The 20,718-nt window shown below is 46.0% G+C and overlaps 1 protein-coding gene across 1 annotated transcript; it reads right to left on the bottom strand.

Annotated features, from left to right (window-relative positions):
- Positions 1-13,873: 13,873 nt before the first annotated feature.
- Positions 13,874-20,309, bottom strand: LOC123133046 (probable LRR receptor-like serine/threonine-protein kinase At1g51810). Its single transcript, XM_044552592.1, has 11 exons — positions 20,201-20,309; positions 19,377-19,944; positions 18,609-19,099; positions 17,795-17,939; positions 17,403-17,474; positions 17,095-17,175; positions 16,388-16,536; positions 16,037-16,269; positions 15,761-15,890; positions 14,662-14,721; positions 13,874-14,544 (listed from the first exon to the last, which is right to left on the bottom strand). Exons 1-11 carry the CDS (start codon positions 20,307-20,309, stop codon positions 13,874-13,876), a joined length of 2,709 nt encoding a protein of 902 aa, XP_044408527.1.
- Positions 20,310-20,718: the final 409 nt, after the last annotated feature.

The raw sequence follows: 20,718 nt of genomic DNA, 5'->3' as shown, positions 1-20,718 counted from the left end.
ATTCACGTACATCATCGACACGCTCGAGCAGCTTTATGATATCGACGACATGACCATAACGGAGGCAATTGGACACCTGCTGACATGGGAAGAGAATGCTCATGGATGACAAAAAGGCAAAGGAAAAGGTGGCGACTAACTCATGTACTCGCGCGCAGATTGGGAGGCCCCAAGTAGCAAAGTAAGGCGTGATAGTGTCGAAGGCTCAAGCAACGTGAAACACGACGGACAAACCGGAGAAGGCAAGCCACAAGGTCTTGGTAATGCGAACCGATCTAAAGAGCGGAAGCAATGAAACTTGGATATGTCCGAGGTTAAGTGCTATAATTGGAACGAGATGTGTCACTTGGCGAAGGATTGTCCGGAGCCTAACAAGTGGGAGATCAAGACAAATTTGGCGAAGCAGGAAAACGAACGTCCAAGTCTTCTGATGGTCGAAGTTTGTGATCTCGTGAAAACGGTGGTTGTGAAACCAAACCGGAAGGTGCTACTTGATGAAAAGAAAGTAATACTGAATTATCTGGAAACCAAAACGTGTCGTGGTATCTAGACACGGGTGCCAGTAACCACATGATGAGGTGCAAGGAGAAATTCCTTGAGCTGAAATATGATGTTGAAGGCTAGGTCAAGTTCGGTGATGGTTCAAATGTGGAGATTTGCGGGCAAGGTTCTGTCCGCTTCGAGGGTCTCACAGGCGAACATACCATTTTCACTGGAGTCTACTGCATCACACGGCTTCGTAACAACATCATCTCTGCCGGGAAGTTTGAAGAGAATGGATGCAAGGTGGATATCAAGAACGGAGTGATGACGATCTATGACAACCTCCAAAACATGCTAGCTCGTGTTAATCGCACATAAAACAGGCTCTATATTCTTAACCTTGATCAATCTCAACCGAAGTGTTGGCTCGCCAGGAGTGATGATGATTTATTGTTATGGCATGCTAGATTTGGACACGTCAACTTCTACGTCTTGAAGAAGATGTCGAAGATGGAGATGGTATTCGGGATGCCATTTATCGATCATGTTGATCGAGTATGTGACGGATGCTTGGTTGGAAAACAACACCCCAGACCGTTCCCTGCTCAGTCTACCTATCGTGCAAAACACGCACCCGATTTGCTCCATGGTGATCAATGTGGCCCTAACACCCCGACAACTCACGCAGGAAAAATACACAACCCTAGCCGCCGGCTCGTCGAACACCACCGCAGCCGGCAGGCATTGACAGGCAAAGCCCAATTAGCGCGGCAGCGACGGGGCCCTTCCTCCTCTGCCCGTGGGGGCTGGCAGGGGGCTCAGACGTAATCGATGGTTGATCTCCTCAGAACTTTAAAGCCTGCATTAACTCAATTAACTCGCGTGTCTGTTCTCGAGGAGACGGATGGCTGACTTCTGCATCGATTACATTTGAACACCATGGGGTTTTGAAAAAGAGAGGGCTCCGTGACTTCTCGTACTATATAAATGTGCACTTATCTCCCTGGCTCCTCTACCGGCTCATCCTCACTCTCGCCGTCTCCTTGACCGGCTCGTCTCATCCTCTCCCAAGTCCCAACCTCGGAGATCCTCCATTCTTGGATCAGTAAGTGCATGCAGACATCACAAACTGCTCCATCCCATATCACGCGATTCTCATCAGACCCTATATACATTTCTCGCAGCTATACCACTGGAGGTTTCTGAGCCATGGCTTTCGCTGGCGTGTCTGTCGTCGTCGACGGCAGGCTGTGGGCCTCCACCAAGTCCATCGTCGACTCTGACGCAGACAGCGGGTAGCACTTGCTCATTGTCGAAGGCTACCCGCGCACCAAAGAGACAACTCCCTACATGGAGTGCATCCAGTCTCGTCCTTTCATTGTCGGAGGCCGTAGCTGGGTGGCCGAATGCCACCCTAATGGCTTTGGCGATGATGACCAAGACTACATCTCGGTTCTCCTTTTCCAGGATGAATGTGTCTGCCATTAACGACCGACTTGCCACGGACCAAATTGTCAAGCCATTTTAGAGACTTGCTCCTAACCAAGGAGGGTGCCGACATTACGTTCGAGGTTGGCGGCAAGAAGTTAGCTGCACACCACTGCGTGCTTGCAGCCAGATCTACTGTCTTCAAGACACAACTCTATGGTGGTGCCATTAGTGAGGGCGCTGTTGTGTTAGAAGGGAGAGAGAGGAATTGTTGCGGAATATGATGGTTGTATTATCGAGCCTCGAGGGCGAGTATATATTGAGTACAAGACTTGGAGGGCAAGATGCCTCTCCTAGAGATAAGGTAGGAATCCTAAACTACCAAATACATGTAACCCAAATATATCTCTAACATCCCCCCGCAGTCGTAGCGGTAGCGTTGCGAACAACATGAGCGTCGCGGACGGTCAGACTGGAGAGAATAGCAGCCGATGGACTGACATCCCCCCGCAGTCCTAGCGGGAGCGTCGTGGACGGTGTCGCGTCGCGGACGCATTGACTGTAGAGGAAGCCGACGAGTTGCTCAAGCGGATGATAGCTCTTTGTGCCGATGTCGATGTAGCCGAGAGCGTAGGATGGTGTAGCCGTGGTCGAGGTAGCCGTGCGAAAAATTCCGTGGTCGATGTAGAGTCGAGGTGGCCGGTGTCGAGGAGGTCGCCGTGGAGCCGCGGGCGCAAGGGGGCGCCGAGTTAGCATGGGCGCAAGGGTGTCGAAGTAGTGGTGCGCCGGGAAGAAGATGTTGACGACGCGTCGTGACGGGTTTGCCAAGCCCGGGGACACATCATGGACGAAGGCACGCATCAGTGTTGCCAGCACCGGGCATGCGTAGACGGACGAAGACGAAGTTGACGAAGCGCCGACCAGGCTTGCCAGGCCCGGGGACACGTCGTGGATGAAGGCACACATCGGTGTTGCCAGCACCGGGCATGCGTAGACGAGGGACTTGCACGAGCTGTACGCCATGTCGGAGAAGTCAGAGGGGCCAGCAGAGAAGAACTCGACGACAATTGCGGCGTCTATCGGCGCAGGGCCGATGTCACCAACGGTGGTCGGAGTAGACGAAGTTGTTGGGGTAGATGACGACGACGCTGGCGACGGGTTGGTGCTTGGACGAAGACGAAGGGGGTGGACGGGCGGCGGCGGCGACCAAAGAAGAGCGGCCGCGGCGGCCTGACGGTCGCGGCGGCGGCTAGGTTAGGAGTGCGGCGGCGGTGCTCGAAGTAGGCGAAGAAGCCTGACAGCGTGACGAAGACCGGCGTGGACGGTGGCGTTCCCGCGCCAAGGGAGACGGCGCGGCGCATACCACGGGAGGTCGACGCGCGGTGACGGCAGCGTGGACCACGGGCCGCGGCGCTACGGCCCGAAGGGGCGACGCAGCGGCGGCAGGCGGGCCGGGGTGACGGCGGGAAGACCTTGGGGCGGCGGCAGGAACCGCGAGGCGGCTGCGGGGACCGCGTTCCGCAGTCCTACAGCTTGAAGAAGTGGTGTAGCGGCGGCTCGCAGGTCGGTGCAACCGCGGGGACGGCCTCGGGCGGCAGCGGTGACCGCATGCCGCAGCTTTACAACCCGAAGAGGCGGTGTAGCGGAGGCTCGCAGGTCGGGGCAGCCGCGCGGAGAACCACTAGCTGAGGGCGATGGCCCGTTGGGAGGCGGCGTGGACCGCGTGCCGCGACGTGATAACCCTAAGGGGTGACACAGAGGCGGCGGCGGCGGCTACAGGGGTAGCCGGTGGGAGGATCTCGGGGCGGCAGCGTGGACCACGTTCCGTGACGCGACCGCCCGTAGGGGCGTCGGCGGGAGCGGCGCGTGAGTCGGGGCAGCCGACGGGAAGACCTCGGGCGGCAACACAGCGGTCCGTAGGGACGACGCGATGGCAACCTGTGGCTCGATCGGCGGTAGGCGCGTGCTCGGGGACGTGCTTGGCGAAGACAGCCGCGTGATCGGTTGATCAGACCGACGGCGCCGCTGTATGCGCCATGGCAGGGACGACGCGCAGATCGGAGGCGATGGCGACGTTGTCGGTGATGTCCCGGGCGATGACGACGAAGATAGACCGGCGATGGAGACCGCACGGACGAGCGGCCGGCAGCGACGCACGAAGGCGTCCCTTGGGCGGCGCGTCCAGCCTTGCCGCGCCGTTGATGATGAAGCAGCCGGTGAAATCGACGCCGATGTCGGAGTAGAGGCGCGAGGGTCGACGGCGGCGGTGGGCGACGCAAACCGGATCACATAGACCGGAAAACCAAAAAGTAGACGCCGATCAAAGTGACCGGCGAGAGAGAGAAAACCCGGATCAAAGGATCGGGAAAAAGACTCTCTAGGGCAGCCGGTCGACACGACCGGCGGACGAACCCTAGGTACGGGCAGCGCGGCCCCCGGCGGCGGTCATGGAGGCCGACCGCCCCGGGGGCGGCGCGTGGGTGCGAAAGCGGCGGCGGCTAGGGTTTGGATTGTGATTAGGCTGATACCATGTTAGAAGGGAGAGAGAGGAATTGTTGCGGAATATGATGGTTGTATTATCGAGCCTCGAGGGCGAGTATATATTGAGTACAAGACTTGGAGGGCAAGACGCCTCTCCTAGAGATAAGGTAGGAATCCTAAACTACCAAATACATGTAACCCAAATATATCTCTAACATGTTGCACCAAGTGTTGTGAAGATAGATGGCATCGAAGCAAATGTCTTTGCTGGCTTGCTTACTCTCATCTGTGCGAGGGCGGAAAGCGTCGTGCCTCTCCTCCAGGGGACGTCGTACGTGTTTATAGAACAGGGGCACACCTCCCTGATAGTGCATACACAAAGTTGTTACAGGAGATTACATCTTGGAGAGGAAGTTAAGTAGAGATAGTGATAGAATACATGAGATAAGAGATATTCTACCTAACAACCAAATTACCTAGAGAATACACCACGCAACCTCCTGTATCCGGCACATGCGGTTAACTATGTTTGACACCCTCCTTTAATCACAACTTCATCAAGTTGAGATTATGCTTGAAATCTTCAAAGCTTCGTGTGGGCAAGGCTTTTGTAAAGCCATCTGCAACTTGATTGTTGGAGTGTATGAATCGAATGTCCAAGAGTTTATTAGCAACTCTTTCTCTAACAAAATGAAAATTTATTTCAATGTGTTTTGTTCTTGCATGAAAGACCGGATTGCTGAGAGATAAGTGGCTCTCAAATTGTCACACCACAGACAAGGAGGTTGAGTACTTTTCACACCATGTTGAGCTTGTAATCCTTGTGCCACTAGGATAGTTTGCTTTGTTTTCAGTTAGCAAATAAACGGCTCTGTCACGTGTGCATGTACACGCAGAGGCCGATCTCATTTTCGGTTAGTAGCTAGCTAGATTGGTGCGACCGTTGTGAGATCATGTGATGGCATGCAGCGGTGGACTCGGCATGATGCCACCACCCGCAAGGCGAGCGATGTGGGATGGCACGTCCGGTAGGCTCGGCAGTCTGGAGGGTTTTTCGTTCCTTAGTTCGTGTACTAATAAGTGAGCGATCAATGAGAAGAGCTGCAATTACTGTGCGCAGCACAAAAGGCCCGTGTCTTAGTCTACCTCTCCTCCTCCTTAGCATCGTGAGCTAGAGCACGCCGGCGTTCTCGGTTCCAACAGCCAAAGCAGCAGCTAGCTGAGCTAGGCCAAATTCTTTCCAGCTGACGGACGAAACTTGCACCGAATCAATCGAACACGGAGAACGGAGGGCTCTGCGCCTCTGCCCATACGAATGGATTAGGCCCGTCACCGAAGAAAAATATATTCTGATTCTACCATATGAGTGATGGATTTTGACGTACGCAAGACAAATACTACACAATCTGCTGGGTGGTATGGTTGGATTTGATTCATTGAGTTAACAAAATGGACCACTCTAATTGAAAGGATGTACTGTAAAAGGCCTCTTCAAAATCAGTCAAGTGACAAATAGACTCCCTAAAAATATTGCAATTACGCATGTTTGAAACTGCAAAATAAATACATGTAGAACATATATTGTAATTAACTACTTCCAGGTAAGTTCCTCACCCAACATGGAGCGTATGGAAAAGACTCTTCCATTTCCATATTCAGGCCATTGACTACCATCTTGCCCAAATGCCGAACCTTTGAGCTTTTTAAATGATAGGCTAGTGTTCTCTTGCTGTTATTGAACAAGACAATTTCTTTGTAGGGGTGAAATCCAAGACACTCAAAAGTAGGACCAATGTAGGCATTGAAGTTGCAACCTCCAGGCCAATCTACGGTGTCAATAGCATTTTCATTGTCGGAGCTCCAATCATAAGCATCTTCCACCGGTGCTTGGTTGTTGTCATCTACGGGCTCAAGGTTGATGTTAGTCTTTGACTCATCCTGCTTTAGTGGATCACATGATTTTTCGATCCATTGTTCGTCGGTTTGATTCTTGCGAAAATCTCCTCTTATAGGCTGAAGGTTGACCTTATTCTTGAACACCCACTCCATCCGACCATGTGATTCATTAAGGAACCAAACCTCAAATGTGCATCGTCCGTGGCGTAATGCGCAATACACACCGTTCTTTGATTTTCCTAAACGAGGTGTTCCTTCTTTTCCATTTGCCAACTCAATAACTTGGTACATGTCATTCCGCAAATCTATCCTGTAGAAACCAAAATCTTCTATTTATTATTACATTAATGACACAAATTGCATATCTTGGTATGAAAAAAGAAGTTAAAACCAACAGTCTCTAAATAAGCGTGCGATAAAAAAATCCTGTAATGGGAATAATAGTAAGTATCATGCACGAAATGAATAGGCAATTTAGCTGAGGTGACACTCACGACTCAATTGAATCAAGAAAAAGAGGTTTCCTTATCATACTGTGATAATGTATCGTAAGTATGTATTGAAGATATAGTATCGTATGCATAATACTGGTGTATGATAGTCCCTACTATGAGCAAACTTATGGTTTGTGTGAGTACCTCATAATAAAGCCGGCTCCACAACGAACATAGAGTGCCTCCCGCCAATAGGCGACGTGTTATAAAAAGCATAAGAGATTTGGCAGTTTGATTTTGACGTCGGCGAGTGCTCCGGCGGTCTCTCCCTGTCGCCGGAATGACCTCTTCTCCCAGCACCCCGTTTTTGAGGAGAAGACATGCATAATGTAGGGTGAAGGTGGCCATTCCATTGCAGAAACGACTGATCCGTGACCGCAAGTATGCCTGGAGATATGACACACCTGAATCTCGTGGTGAGGGTATGGCACCAAGATCACTTCGAAGTGTGGCGACACGGTAGTGTCATAGATGAGGTAGTGATCATCCCAGCAACGAGTACAGTCCATTGCCTCGCAGGGGTGCGGCTGCGGGGGCAGCTGCGCCACCTGCCGGGTGGCGGGGTTTAGCACGTAGTGCCAGAATAGGAGGAGGCCGTTGCAGCAGTCCATAAGTTCAGGCAACTTGTCGTCAAGGCCACGAAAGGCGGCGACGACGCGGTCCGCCGTGGAAGTGCGGGAGAAGATTTTGGTGATGAACGTATCTTGGGTCTGGTAGAGGACGCCATGGAGCGAGAGCGGGAGCAGATCGGCGTGCAGCAGGCGGTGGTCGTCAACGGCTGCGCGCCAGGCCGCACACACGCAGCGGCAGGCGGCAAGGCTGCAGGGCGGCAGATGGCGGAGGATGTCGGACAGCACGTCGTGGTGCTCCAGCACGTCCATGTCGTTGATATCGATGGGCCTGCGACAGTTGGTGGTTAGGGTTTCTGTCAAGCTAGCAATGAGAGAGACACGGGGTACTAGGAGGCCATATAGATTGTTGGGCCTTCGTAACGTGATGGAGTTTTGGGGAACGAGTTGCTGTATAGTTTAGAAAAAATGAAGGAATCTTTTTTCTTTTTTGGGTTTCTTAGGAGTTTTATTCTATTTATTTTTTGGAAATGGAGGCGTACCCCGGCCTCTGCATAATAATGATGCATGCAGTTATCTTATTAAAAATCCACGAAGTAGCACAAAGTCGTAAAAGTATTACAGCTCGCTCCCCTAAAAAAAAGTATTACAGCTCGCAAGTGGAGCAAAAAAAAACACACTAGATAATCTGCAAAGCTGTTTTGCTCTCTATGCAAGTAAACTCTGTACCAACTATATATTAAATCCTGTCTGAACTTTTACTTGATAGAATAGAAAGAGTCATCAACAAGTCTGACCACATTAGAGCATCTCTAGCAGACCCCGTATAATGCCCCGACCCACAAAATAACCATTAAAATAAGGGACGCGCTAAAAATGATGCCCGATCAAACCCCGCAAATGCGCTGGAACCGTAATTTTTTTGAGGGATGTGGTAATATCCCGTATCCAACCCGCGAAAACGCAGGTTTCCCCTCGACCCGACGGTGCCACGTATCCCAGAAAAGCGGTTGGCGGGAGGGATATTTCAGCCCACGCGTGTTCACCACCCCTTCCACAGCCGCCCGCCATTGGTTCCGCCCGTCCGCCGCTAGCGATTCCGGCCAAATTTGCGGACGGAATCAGGCCGCAGGGGCTCCCCTCACCCTGTTCCACCTAGCCGCTTCACCGGCTCCCCGGATCCGCTGAGCCGAGCCGCCCCTAGTCACCGTCGCCACCCGGGATCCACCGCCACAGAGCCACCGCCCCGAGTCGCCAGTGAGTACTTGTGCTTGTGATTTGGGATGCGCTATGCATAGTTGGTTCATCCGGCGTCTGTATTTGTGAATTTAGATGGAATTGAGCTCTTGTGAGAGGTTTTTGCTCGAGGATTCGTCCGATTTGGATGACTCAGATGTTGAGACGCAACTTGTGAACCATCAGCAGAAGATGTTGGTGATGGCCCTCGTAGTGAAGGAGCACGAAGATGGCAATGGAAAGAGACGGCGAGGATTGACCGCCTTTGCATTCCTCGACATCGCCATCTCGGCAACGAGATGTTTATGCAAGACTACTTCGCAGACAATCCAACATGTCCGCTGCACCTCTTCCAGAGAATGTACCGATCGAATGCGCCGATCCCTCTTTGTAAAAAAAGTGCAAGCTGGCATGGCCAGTTGTTGGTATTTCACTCAAAGAAGAAATGTTTTGGGATTGAAGGGATTTAGTGCACATCAAAATCTCGGCAGCTACGCGGGTAACTGCATACGGCATTCCGGCTGACTATGCCAATGAGTACCTTCGCATTGATGAAGATACTACAATTGTGTCAGTGCATAGGTTTTTCGAAGTGATCATCCATGTCTTTGGTCCTGAATATCTTCGGGCACCCAACAAGGAAGGCACAAAAATTTTGATAGCATCAAGCGAGAAAAGAGGTTGGCCTGGCATGCTAGGAAGCATTGATTGTATGCATTGGACTTGGAAAAAGTACCCGAAGGCTTGGCAGGGAATGTATTGTGGCAAGTCTCGTGATGCAAGAATTGCGCTAGAGCTCGTAGCATCCGAGGATTTATGGATTTGGCATTGCTTTTTTTGGTATGTCGGGTACTCTCAATGATATCAATGTGTTTCAACGGTCTCATTTGTTTGCTAGGCTGGCTAGTGGTCATGCTCCTACTTGCAACTACACTATCAATGAGCATTAATACACAAAGGGGTACTATCTTGCAGATGGTATCTACCCTTCTTGGTGCACATTTCTCAAGAGCATCAAAGGCCCCAAAACTAAGAAACAATGTGAATTTGCAAGGGTACAAGAGGCACCCTGAAAAGATATTGAAAGAGCATTCAGGGTTTTGCAATCTAGGTTTGCCATCGTTCGTGGTCCTTCTTGTTTTTGGGACAAGCGATCCTTGAAAAACATCATGACATGATGTGTTATTCTTCACAATAAGATTCTCGAAGATGAGAGAGGGATGAACTTGGAATTCTTCTACGACAATGTGGGTAGTCGTATCAAACCAGCTACAGACCCTAACCATATTAGAGCATTTCTTCAGGCCTACCGGGAGATTGAAAATGCAAACAACCACTTTCAACTTCACGAGGATCTCATTGAGCACCATTGGCAAAGGGCTGGGCAGTAAGACATTCCAGTTTTGCATTCATTTCATTTAATTCATGTGTGATTTGTGTTCGGCACAAGTTTTGTATTGAATTATTTAGTTTGCTTCGGTGATTTTAATAATTATTGTAATTTGGATGATTGTCGTATTGTAATATTGGCATTTTATCTTATATTGAATTATTAATTCTGAATATGTGGCATATGTGTCAAATTCAGATAAAAAACCATCTGATTTGTGGGCCGGCTTGGGTGCCGGCCGAGAAGACCCCTCATAGTGGAGCTGTAAAACGGAATATCACCGGCCGAGCAGACCGCACATAACGGAGCTGTAAAACGGAATATCCGCGAATATTCTGTTTTACAGCTGCGCTATGAGGGGTCTGCTCGGCCGACGCCAGCGCCGGCCCGCAAAACTGTTTTTCCGTGAACTGTAAACGTGTTTTGTGGGTCGGCGATATATGGGATCTGCTAGAGATGCTCTTAGAACAGCCAGGCCATACTCAACATTATCGCATGTCTCTCCACTTCAAGCACTTGGTTGCGATTGAATAAATACCGATATGCAGCAAATACGACTGAACCATCCTGCCTTCGCAAGATCATTCCACCAGCCGCTGAGCCATCTTCCACGAATGCCCCATCAGGAGTCTAGACGACGGCGGGGGTGCGGCGGGGAGGCCAAAACTGAGGCAGAGCTAGGCAAGGGGAGGCGGAGTTATGCAAGAGAGAGGGCATAAGTGTGACAAACGATGCAAGTTGGGCGAGGGTTCCGTCTTGTTTATGCGATTTGGGATGGGTCCAATATGTCAGATTCAACGTGGGGGACGCGTCTTGGCGGCCCCAAATCTGGGTATGAGGGTTGCCAATAACCCGGACATTGGGCTGACTTTTTTGTGTTGGGAGGACATTTGGGCTGATTATTGGGTCCAGTTGGGTGGAGGTTTTCTGTCCGCGCCGTATCTGGGTTGTCCGCCCTATAGGGGAGAGGCAGTGGCGTAGCTAGGATTTTATCTCAGGGTGGTCCAATTGACAGGAAAAAAAATTGCACCACAAATTCAACTAAACCAGCATATGCATACAGAATATATCAAAAGTATATATCAATAAGGTCTTCATAACGATAAACCGGGAAAGAAGATTCACACCTTATTTTTCGGGATAACGCCTTCTCACCATGAAAGTATCAATTATATATCTTCATTCACTTTGGAGAAAGCATCTCGCCCGATGTATATAACACAATCAAAAGAGATACTATGTCTCCAGTCCTCTTCATTTTGCAAAAATTCTACACAAACATTAATTTATTAGCTATCAACTGGATCAAATTCCAAATGATAAGTCAGTTCTATACTTCTATTTATCAATTATCAATTGCCAAAAGTAAAACTATATCTTGCACTCTCAGATCTCAGCTTAACTTGTTCAAATCTTCATTGCAAAAAAATTTACACTTTGAATTTATGAATTAAAGGAGAACAAAATACTTTACTTTAGATTGGAGTAGTATGATGAAAAACTGAACAGGTGGTCCTCAACCTAATGCTTCGCCGACAGCCTGTTTGCCGCCACCGGCAAGTGTCCTTCGCCCGGCCACCGCTTCGTCGCGTCGATGAGTGCCCTGTCGGCCGGTGGATGCGCAGTGGGGGTGCGGGGCGATGGCGGATGGCGCTCGCTGCTAGGGTTCCTGAACTGCAAGAGGAGACGGGAATCAGGAACGTCTTCTTTTTTTTTTTGATAAACTTCTTCTCCTTTATTCATTCATAAGTAAAGTAGCATCGTTTACAAGTAAAGGGATAACCTTATCAGGGGCGTTATCCATCCAAACCCTCGGAGAAGAAAACTTAGCTAACCTTGCTAGTTCATGAGCTACTCGATTACGATCAGGAACGTCTTCTGGTGTCGATCAATCGGCGCACACACGCGTTCCGGGAGACTAACGAGCCAATCCTTCACGTATTCATGGGCTGAGTTGGGCTTGCTTTCTTCCTTTCCTTTTTGACAGACTAGTAGTATATTAATGGGCTGAATTCCAGGGTGGTTCATGGACCACCCTGGCCACCCTACAGCTACGCCACTGGGGAGAGGTGGGGCCGGTTGAAGATGCTCTTACATTTCGTCACTCGTTTCTCGTCGTCGAGACAAACCACATGCGGGAGCTCCTACATGCCTCTTGAAGTGGCACGGGAGGCTCCCGCCGCCTCTGCGGGCCTCCTAAATGGGCTGCAATGATGTAGCCCTTTGTAACAAGTGATAGTTTTTCTCTCCTTTTTGTTGACGGGAAATTATATAGCCCTCTGCGGGCCCCCTAAAACGTCTTACATTACGGGACGGAGGGAGTAGTTTCTATTCCTATTTATGTAGTCGTTTAGTGGTTTAAAAAACCATGAACTTGTGCGGTTGGACATGGTGATTCTTTCTCGGAACCAGTCCGCTATTCTAGGTTCATAACTGTATGGAACTACCGCTAGGTGGCTAAAAGAAAGACAACTTGCCCGGTATGAGCAAACTGGGCTGATATTAGAACGGATTCTGGTATGCTCACAGGAGCAACTACTCAAGATAGTTCTAAAATAGTTCTAAAACAATTTGGAGAAAACTGGGTGCTACATCATAAAATCGAGTATGCACCTGTAAGTTTTGGTTAAGAAATAGAGATAACAAATATGAATTTCGGGGGGAAAATTGCAAAAAAATCACAGATATATGTTCCATCAGATAATAATAATATACATGCTCCCCTTTTCCAAGAAAAAATGCGATCCATTCTCACAATATACATGCACATTGATTTCCAGATTTTAATGAATTTGTAGATGCTGTTTCTTAAATGTACCGTCATGTTTGATGCCCATCAAAATAAAATGCTTTTTCAATGAGCTCCCATCTCTACCACTAGCTACGGGGGAGGAACGTAGATAGCGCTTGGTCGCCTGTGGAAGCCTGCACAACCATGGGCACAGTTTGTATGTCACATAATTCATCGGTATGACTGCAGCGTATATTGGAAACAATGCAGGTTATATCTATTTTTCACACCGTGCAAGTTTGCACTTGGTTAGGATGAATTATCGGTAGCTCAGAACCGAGGCGCGAACTGAAAGTATCCCCCCAAATGCCATACACGCTTTTACTGTTATAACCTGCAGTCATGAGATTTTTTTTTTGAGGGAATGCAGCTACGTGTGAGATAAAAGAAGACTACTGGACAAGGGACACATGGAGGGGTTATGGGCTGTTGATGCCAGCCTAGGGCCTATAGGCGCGACTCCCACAGTCCCACTGGGTACGTGCAGCCCGTTACCTTTCTGCCGCTGGGCGGGCGTCTACGGGCTGTCAGGACACAAGGCCGCAACAGCTTGTCTTCAACGCGGAGGAGGAGGAGGCGCTGCAGCGGGCGGCAGCCGAGTCGAGGAACTGTCGTCGGGCGGCCGGCGACCGTGAACAGGATCAGCCTCTTCAAAGAACAGGTTCGAACTCACTCATAGCGCAACCCCATCGAATATAATTCTGTGACGCGGAATATGTTCATAGGGTTTGGCAGAAGGAGCATCTATGTTTTATCTTATATTATACCACATACTGCGTGAGATATTAGGGATAAATAAGCAGAATCATAAATCAGCAACGCTTGAGCAGACCACTTGTTTAGGATTGGTTATGGGACTCAATGCGTGGGAACTGGATAATATGTCATGAGTTCTCACAGGAAGAAGATGCTTCCGTTTTCAAAATTACTCCAACTAAGTAGCATAGTTCTCACAAGAACAGAACAGAAAGGAAAACACCACAGACGTGCCAGAAACATAAAATGAACCGATTACAGTTTATGAACAACAAACAAGGACACATTTGAAAAGATTACCAAACTTTGGCTAACCAGATGCAACAATAACTCAGTAGGAGTTTCCCTTTCACCGTCCAGATAAAGGGATTAATTCAGACATCCCACCGGTATAACCAGACTTGAAGGAGTACTCCTCGTTGCTTACTCCAGAAATCGTCAACTGAAATTGCCTTCGAATTTCAACATCCATGGGGTTCATACTACTAGTTGAAGCAGAAACAGACAACTTTTCGCTTGAAACTACTGGCAACAACTCTTTGAGCCTTGAAACAACCTCGGTCATGGTCGGCCTGTTGATGGCTGCGTTTTCGACGCAGTTCATGGCGAGGTCTACCACACTCTGGAGTGAATGAGCATCGTACTGATCCAACAACCTCTTGTCCATGATGTCATGAATATTGCCCATGGAAATCTTATGGCGTACCCAGTTTGGTAGATGAAAGGTTTGAGGTTCCATCAATACTGGGGGCTGACCAGTGATGATCTCCAAAAGCACGATGCCGAAGCTATAAACATCTGTCTTGACTGTGAGTTGGAAAGTTGCATGGTACTCAGGGTCGAGGTAGCCAAGAGTGCCAGCAACAACAGTAGATATGTGTGTGTGAGCATCATTAAAAGCCCGAGAAAGCCCAAAATCAGATATTATCCCCACCAGATTCTTGTCTAGAAGGATGTTGGGGGTCTTTACATCTCTGTGAACTATTGATGGGGTGCATGACTCGTGTAGATACTCCAGCCCTATAGTTTATTGAAGTTCATACTTAGTCAAAACAAGCATACATACATACAATACATAAAAAGTGTGATAAGCAATTGCAAACTATCAAAAAAAATGTAAATAATTGAATTATGGACCTTGTGCAGCATCAAGTGCAATATGAAGGCGTTCTTCCCAATTCAAACTATAGTCATCTCCTGCATCAAGAAATATGAGATCAATATAAGTTCCTTGATACGTGCATAGCACATATATATATGTTTTTATTATTGGTACTACTACCATTCTTATTACTACTATTTCTTCTACCACCACTACAACCACTACTACTACCACCACCACAACTACTAATACTCTTATTGTTATCATGCCGTACATATATTTACACTACCAAATTATGCACACTGCCTTAATTGTTAAGCATAGAACAAATCGATATATTAAGATCTTAAACCTGCAAAAAACTGAGCTTTGATATTCGAGAGTCGATTGATGCTTTTGCTTCTCTTTGCAAGAGTTTTTGTTATATTCAAATCAAATTAAGAAGAGAACCAAATATTAAATTATTACTTTAATTTTTCATCTAGAGTTGATTTCATTCTTAATGGCTTTGAAAGATGCTTACAATTCCATCATGTCATGGCTATGACACTCGGAGTGTAACTATGTTTTCCTCAGTTCGTTAGCCACATAGCTATGGACAATTAGTTGAACATTCCATGGTTGTGACTTCAAGAATTTGCAGCTAGGGCCTTACTTCTTACTACATAATCACATAGTAAATTAGGTCCGCCAACTCAAATGCATTTACCCAGAGTAACAATAACAGTCTAGGCAACCAACTGCACATGTAACAAGAAATCATGTTGACAGTAAGATGTCAAAAGGTGGACTACTTTGACTTTGGAGTTCATTTTTTGTACTTACAGACATGTCCTATGATTTTTATATTACTCTACAAAACACCATATGTTCATATAATTTGAGAAGTACTTGTATGCCAAGGGTTTAATTAGACTATGTGGTCAAGACGTCTGTTTCCGTCGTTTGTTTTGGAGGAATTAAAACCTTGAATTTCTCAATTTTCATTTTAGAGTTTACTGATTTTAGGTTTGGCGAGAGTTAAAATTTATTGATTTAAGTCATAAACAACCTTATACAAATTTAACTACAACTTAACCAGTCAACTATGTTTAATATAAACATTAATAAAATGTAAAGAATTAATAAATAAACCTCCTCGTATGAGCTGTTGAAGATTCCCTCTCGGCATGAAGTCATAAATGAGGGCGAGGCACTTCTTGTTTTGGCAATATCCTTTCAAAGTCACAAGATTCTTGTGATGAACTTTGGACAAGGTTTCTACCTGCGGGAATACATATAGTTACCAAACATACAAGCCAATTGCATTTATGGGATATAGACTACATAAAGGGTATATTTATCTTCCTGGCTTATTGTATACTCTCCATTGAAGAAAAAATAATTCAGCCATGTTGGTTTCTGATATACCTCAGGTAGGAAGTCTGTTGACTCCGCTATTGATGTTTCCATCAGCACCTTAACGGCTACTTCATCACCATTTTCCAGTTTGCCATGATAAACAATACCAAAACCTCCTTTTCCAATGATTGATTGGAAGTCGTTTGTTATGAGCTTTAGCTCTATGTACGTGAATCGTCTGAGGTCCACATGTAGAGAAGTTTCCTCTTCATACATGGCATAATCCACATGGTCTGACTTACCTGCATGGTCAAGAAGTTACATTACATGAAATTTTAGGCATGAAGTTGTTGTCTAATGTCTACCAAATTTTATTGCAGCGATGAAAGGGGATTTTAGAGCATAAAAGTTATATTTTACCTTTCCAGCATAACTTCCAGATTATGCACATCAATACTAGGAGGGATACCACGGGAACCGTCACTATGATAAGCATTGTTTGTATGGTGTTCTTCTTATTTGAGCAGTATGTATCTTTGACTTTTGAGCATACGGGGTTGCCTTCCAATCTTGTGACACAAATGAACAGCATATCAATAAATCATCTCTCAAACATATTAGCTAAAACGGCTCTACAAAATTATGATTGTAACAATAGTTCTTATAAGGACCTCCAACCTCTAAATTAACATACTGCATTGTTTTCAAATCGCATCCCGTTATGAATAGGTCATTATCTTCCTGTCATGTTGAAGGCTCACCAATGATAAATCATTTGAAGTTACTAGATGCTAGTATATGTTACCGTGGTATGTTTGGATCGGTAAGCACTGCAAAAGTATGACTATTTACTAATTGGGTGGCAGAACTTAGTCGCATTTGAGATATAGTTTATGCATATAGCTGGTTGAGCTACATATGTGAACATGTGTAGCTCTTGTTTGTCAAGGCGTGCCAAAGGAACAAAATGTGTTTCCACCAATAATTTATATAATATCTGCAACTATTGTTTCTAAATGTCCAATTACTTCTTTGATATGAACTTTGGGTTGAGCCTATTGGTGTGTTTTTTAGTTTGATCAGAAATAGAAATATATCAAGGAATTGTGCAATAGAGCATGTCAAACCTTAAATCAAGCAAACCAGCTTGAAATCTTCGAAGAATAGAATCGGGGATTGGTCCAACGAGCTGGTTGTTTGACAAGTTGCTGGAAAATAATAGTTAAAATTATTCGTGTGAAATCTATATCATCAACCAAATATGCAATCAGACTTACAGAATTTTGAGTGACTTTAGTTGATAATCTGGAATAGCTCCCGTCAAATTGTTGTGTGATAAATCCCTGTATAAATTTTGTTCATAGGGTCAAAATCATGTCAACATAATCGCAATAAGTCTCTAGCATACCAATATATTGTGCTATATACCACTTACAGGTTTTCTAGTGATACCATGTTCATGAATGATACAGCTAATCCACCTTTCAATCCACTCACAGAGAGGTTTCTGCAAAAGCAACTCATGTTACAACAAGTTCTATCAGTCTAGTGATTTCATCGAGCTGACATATATTTCTGCGGTCAAGCTTTACTATAAATTACATGGTTTTCATTTCAAGTAAATTATCTGTGTTATCAAGATCTTAGCCGGTAAGAAACATGACCGAGTGTTCGTATAGTAATATATTTATACATAACAATACATATATGGAGAAATACTTAAGTCATGAGGTGGCTTTTGTGGAGCATTAAACTTATGCACTTAAATTGTTAAATATATGAACTCCAATGCTTTAATTTCAAATGTATATGATATTATGGTCTTACACTGAAACAATCCTTGGATTCTGGTTCCTCTTTGAGTAGTCGCAAGTCAAACCTTCCCAGGAATATTCTCTTGGGGAGCACGGATCTCCATTCCAGTTTATTCGTGTCAAATTGTAGTGGTTCTTGGCTTCTTTCATGTAATGGACTACAATAGGAAAAACACAGAAAATTATGAATCCGGAATAAAAAATATGTATATGTTGGTTATAGGGCTTATATGTACTAAAAAAGAGGAAAACATTAATTTAAGTAGTTGCGTTATATGTGGGCATCCTTTCCATTTTCCAGATTGGATTTCTAAAGATAGAGGTTATTTTTCAAGGTTTGGATTTACTCTGGGTGTCTCTGTATATACAAGGAGGTACCTCCTATTGAATGAAGTATACTAGAAGTTACCCTATCGCTAGCGGAAGCATCTCCAACAGCCTAGGCGGCAGGTCATAATAAGAAGTTGCAAAGTTATTTCGGATGCAAGTATTTATCTTTTCATATAATTTAATAAATTGTATGAATCCATTCCTCAACTATGGTCTTAGCCATGGCTCATTGGCAACTTGACCTTTCTATTCTGTCTTACTCAGGAGTTGAGTAAACTAGTGAGCCAGCCGGCCGATGAACATGTTTCTACTACTTTAATGACGATCTTCGGCGGCCTACACAGTGATATCCTGGTCATTAACATTTCTTTATAAACGCATGCATGCAGCTGGAGGTTCTATTCAACCAACTGAATAAATTGCATCACGATCATGTTAATCTGTCATATACTAAATGATAAGTGTGTAATGAACGTGCAGTATATACATCAGCTTACCATCTTCCGAGTCAGTAGTGAGGTTATCCATCCGAACGAGGTAGTAGAGCTCGAACGCGTTGATCAACGGCGGGAGTGTCGAGCTGCCCGTCTTGTTCAGGAGGAAGGATGTATTTGGGTTGCGCAAGAAACGACCGTTTTGGTGCACGCTGTCCACCTGGAATCGTGAAGGGGAGAAGTCTGATAAGAGCAATTCGCCGTCGCTGTAGATGTCAAACTTCCTGTTCGGGCTGCTCCCATTGATCTCGGCAAAGTGAAAGATTGGGAGAAGCTGCAGGCTCTTAGTGTCCTGATTGGGAGAAGGTCTTGGGGAGATCTTTATAGAGGAGTAGTTCACGTCTATGGTCAAGGCATTCTGCATGATGACCGATGGTATATTGAAGAAGTTGTTGCCGGGGAGGCTCTCCACTTTATTGCTAGTGTTGAGGTTACTCAAGGGGTAGGATGGGGATTGCTTTCTCCAGAAGCGGTCATAATTGTCCGTTGGATACCTTAATCAAACACAAGGACACACAACAAAAAAGACAGATAAATAGCTAGCATGGTACAGTTTGGCATTTACTTTGTATAGGATCTAGCAACCCTAACTACTCACCGTCTTGAGATTTAATATTATTATTTTTTAGAAGCAATTGCAGGATAAAGGAAAAAAAGATGAGGAAACACTCTATATGCATTAATATAAGCTAGCAAAGTGAATCAAAAACCATTAGCAGGCACAACTTAGATCTACTCCCAAAATTATTATGGACGGACCCCTCATCTCACCTTGTGATAAAGTCGGTGACGTTGCCCAATCTGATTCGAGTAAGAATGCTGATTGAAACAGAAGTATTGAAAAAAGGGTACATTGTATCTTCGAGTGGCCTCAGCTCCAACGAGGATATGAAGGGAATCCCTGAACCGAAGTTCACCAAGCAGGCGGACACGGAGTTGCTCGGAGCAACGGTGAGCACCTCTTTCCATATCATAGTCGTGTGGTCCCAATTTGTCAAGTTTACCATGTCCCAGGAATTAACGTCGATATGGAGCCCAAACAGAAAGAGCGACCCGTCCAGAGTCTTGTTCAACCCATCATAGTTGCCGTAAGTAAACGTGGCTCTCAATAGATACTTCTTACCGATGGTTGATGGCAGCCTATAGCAATTCCTTGAGCCGTCATGAAAGCTCCTTAGGGTTTTTTGTTGCTCATTGAAGGCATCAGCCATAAACTCTTGAGAAATTTGTTTTCTCATGCCACCCTCGACAAATCCACGGTCAGGATCGAACCGTAGCCCGGTGGCGCTGTCGTTGTAGGAACTGCGGTTTCTCAATCCACAGTCGATGCTTATGAACCCTATACAATAGAGAATATGTATCAATTTCATGTGTTCCAAGTTCCAACAGTTTGGGATTGATGCAAAGATCATTAGTTGTGTGTCTGCATACTCAGAAGCTGATAATAATGTATGGATGTTTAGATTACTGTAAAGCGAGATTTATTCAAGTTGCACGCGTGAAGTAAACAGAACAGTACTGCATGAAAATAGAGCATAGCTTAAAGAACTGTAGGATCTACAACGGGAAAGCTAAGAGGATATGGGTTGTGTTACCAGAAGAAGGAGGCTGGCCGTGGACTTGAATCATCATGACCAGGTTGAGCAGCAGCGCCAAGATCCATGCCAGTTTGGTACTTGGCCAACAAATGAAATTGATCACCATGGTTTCAAGCAAGAAAAGGCGTACGTATCTGCTAAAAGTGACTTGTGGAGTTAGTTATATAGCAGAGGAAATTAATTAGCAAGGTTTAGTGCCTGTTTCCCATGACTTGGCCTCGATCGGCACATGCGGTTAACGGTGCGAAAGTTTTGTTCATCGGTAGGTGAACTTGTCTTCAAAGAAATGCAACTTGCATTAAACTAAGGAATTAATAGAGATGGTGCAACTTGACGTGGAATTTTGTTTCACTGTCTTTGCAATTTTCCGGCCAGCTTGCAGTTACACGTGCGTTTTGACCAACCATGCAACTCGGTCCAATAAGCTATAGCGAAAGCACACGTTGATATTTCGTTGAATCAAGGTTAAAGGACAAACAAACTAAAGTTACAAGTCTACAATAAAAGAAAAACTT

This window comes from Triticum aestivum, chromosome 6B (assembly GCF_018294505.1).
Source record: "Triticum aestivum cultivar Chinese Spring chromosome 6B, IWGSC CS RefSeq v2.1, whole genome shotgun sequence".
Lineage (NCBI taxonomy): Eukaryota > Viridiplantae > Streptophyta > Magnoliopsida > Poales > Poaceae > Triticum > Triticum aestivum.
The sequence above is the reverse complement of the archived record's forward strand: the minus strand, read 5'-3'. Positions and strand labels throughout refer to the sequence as shown.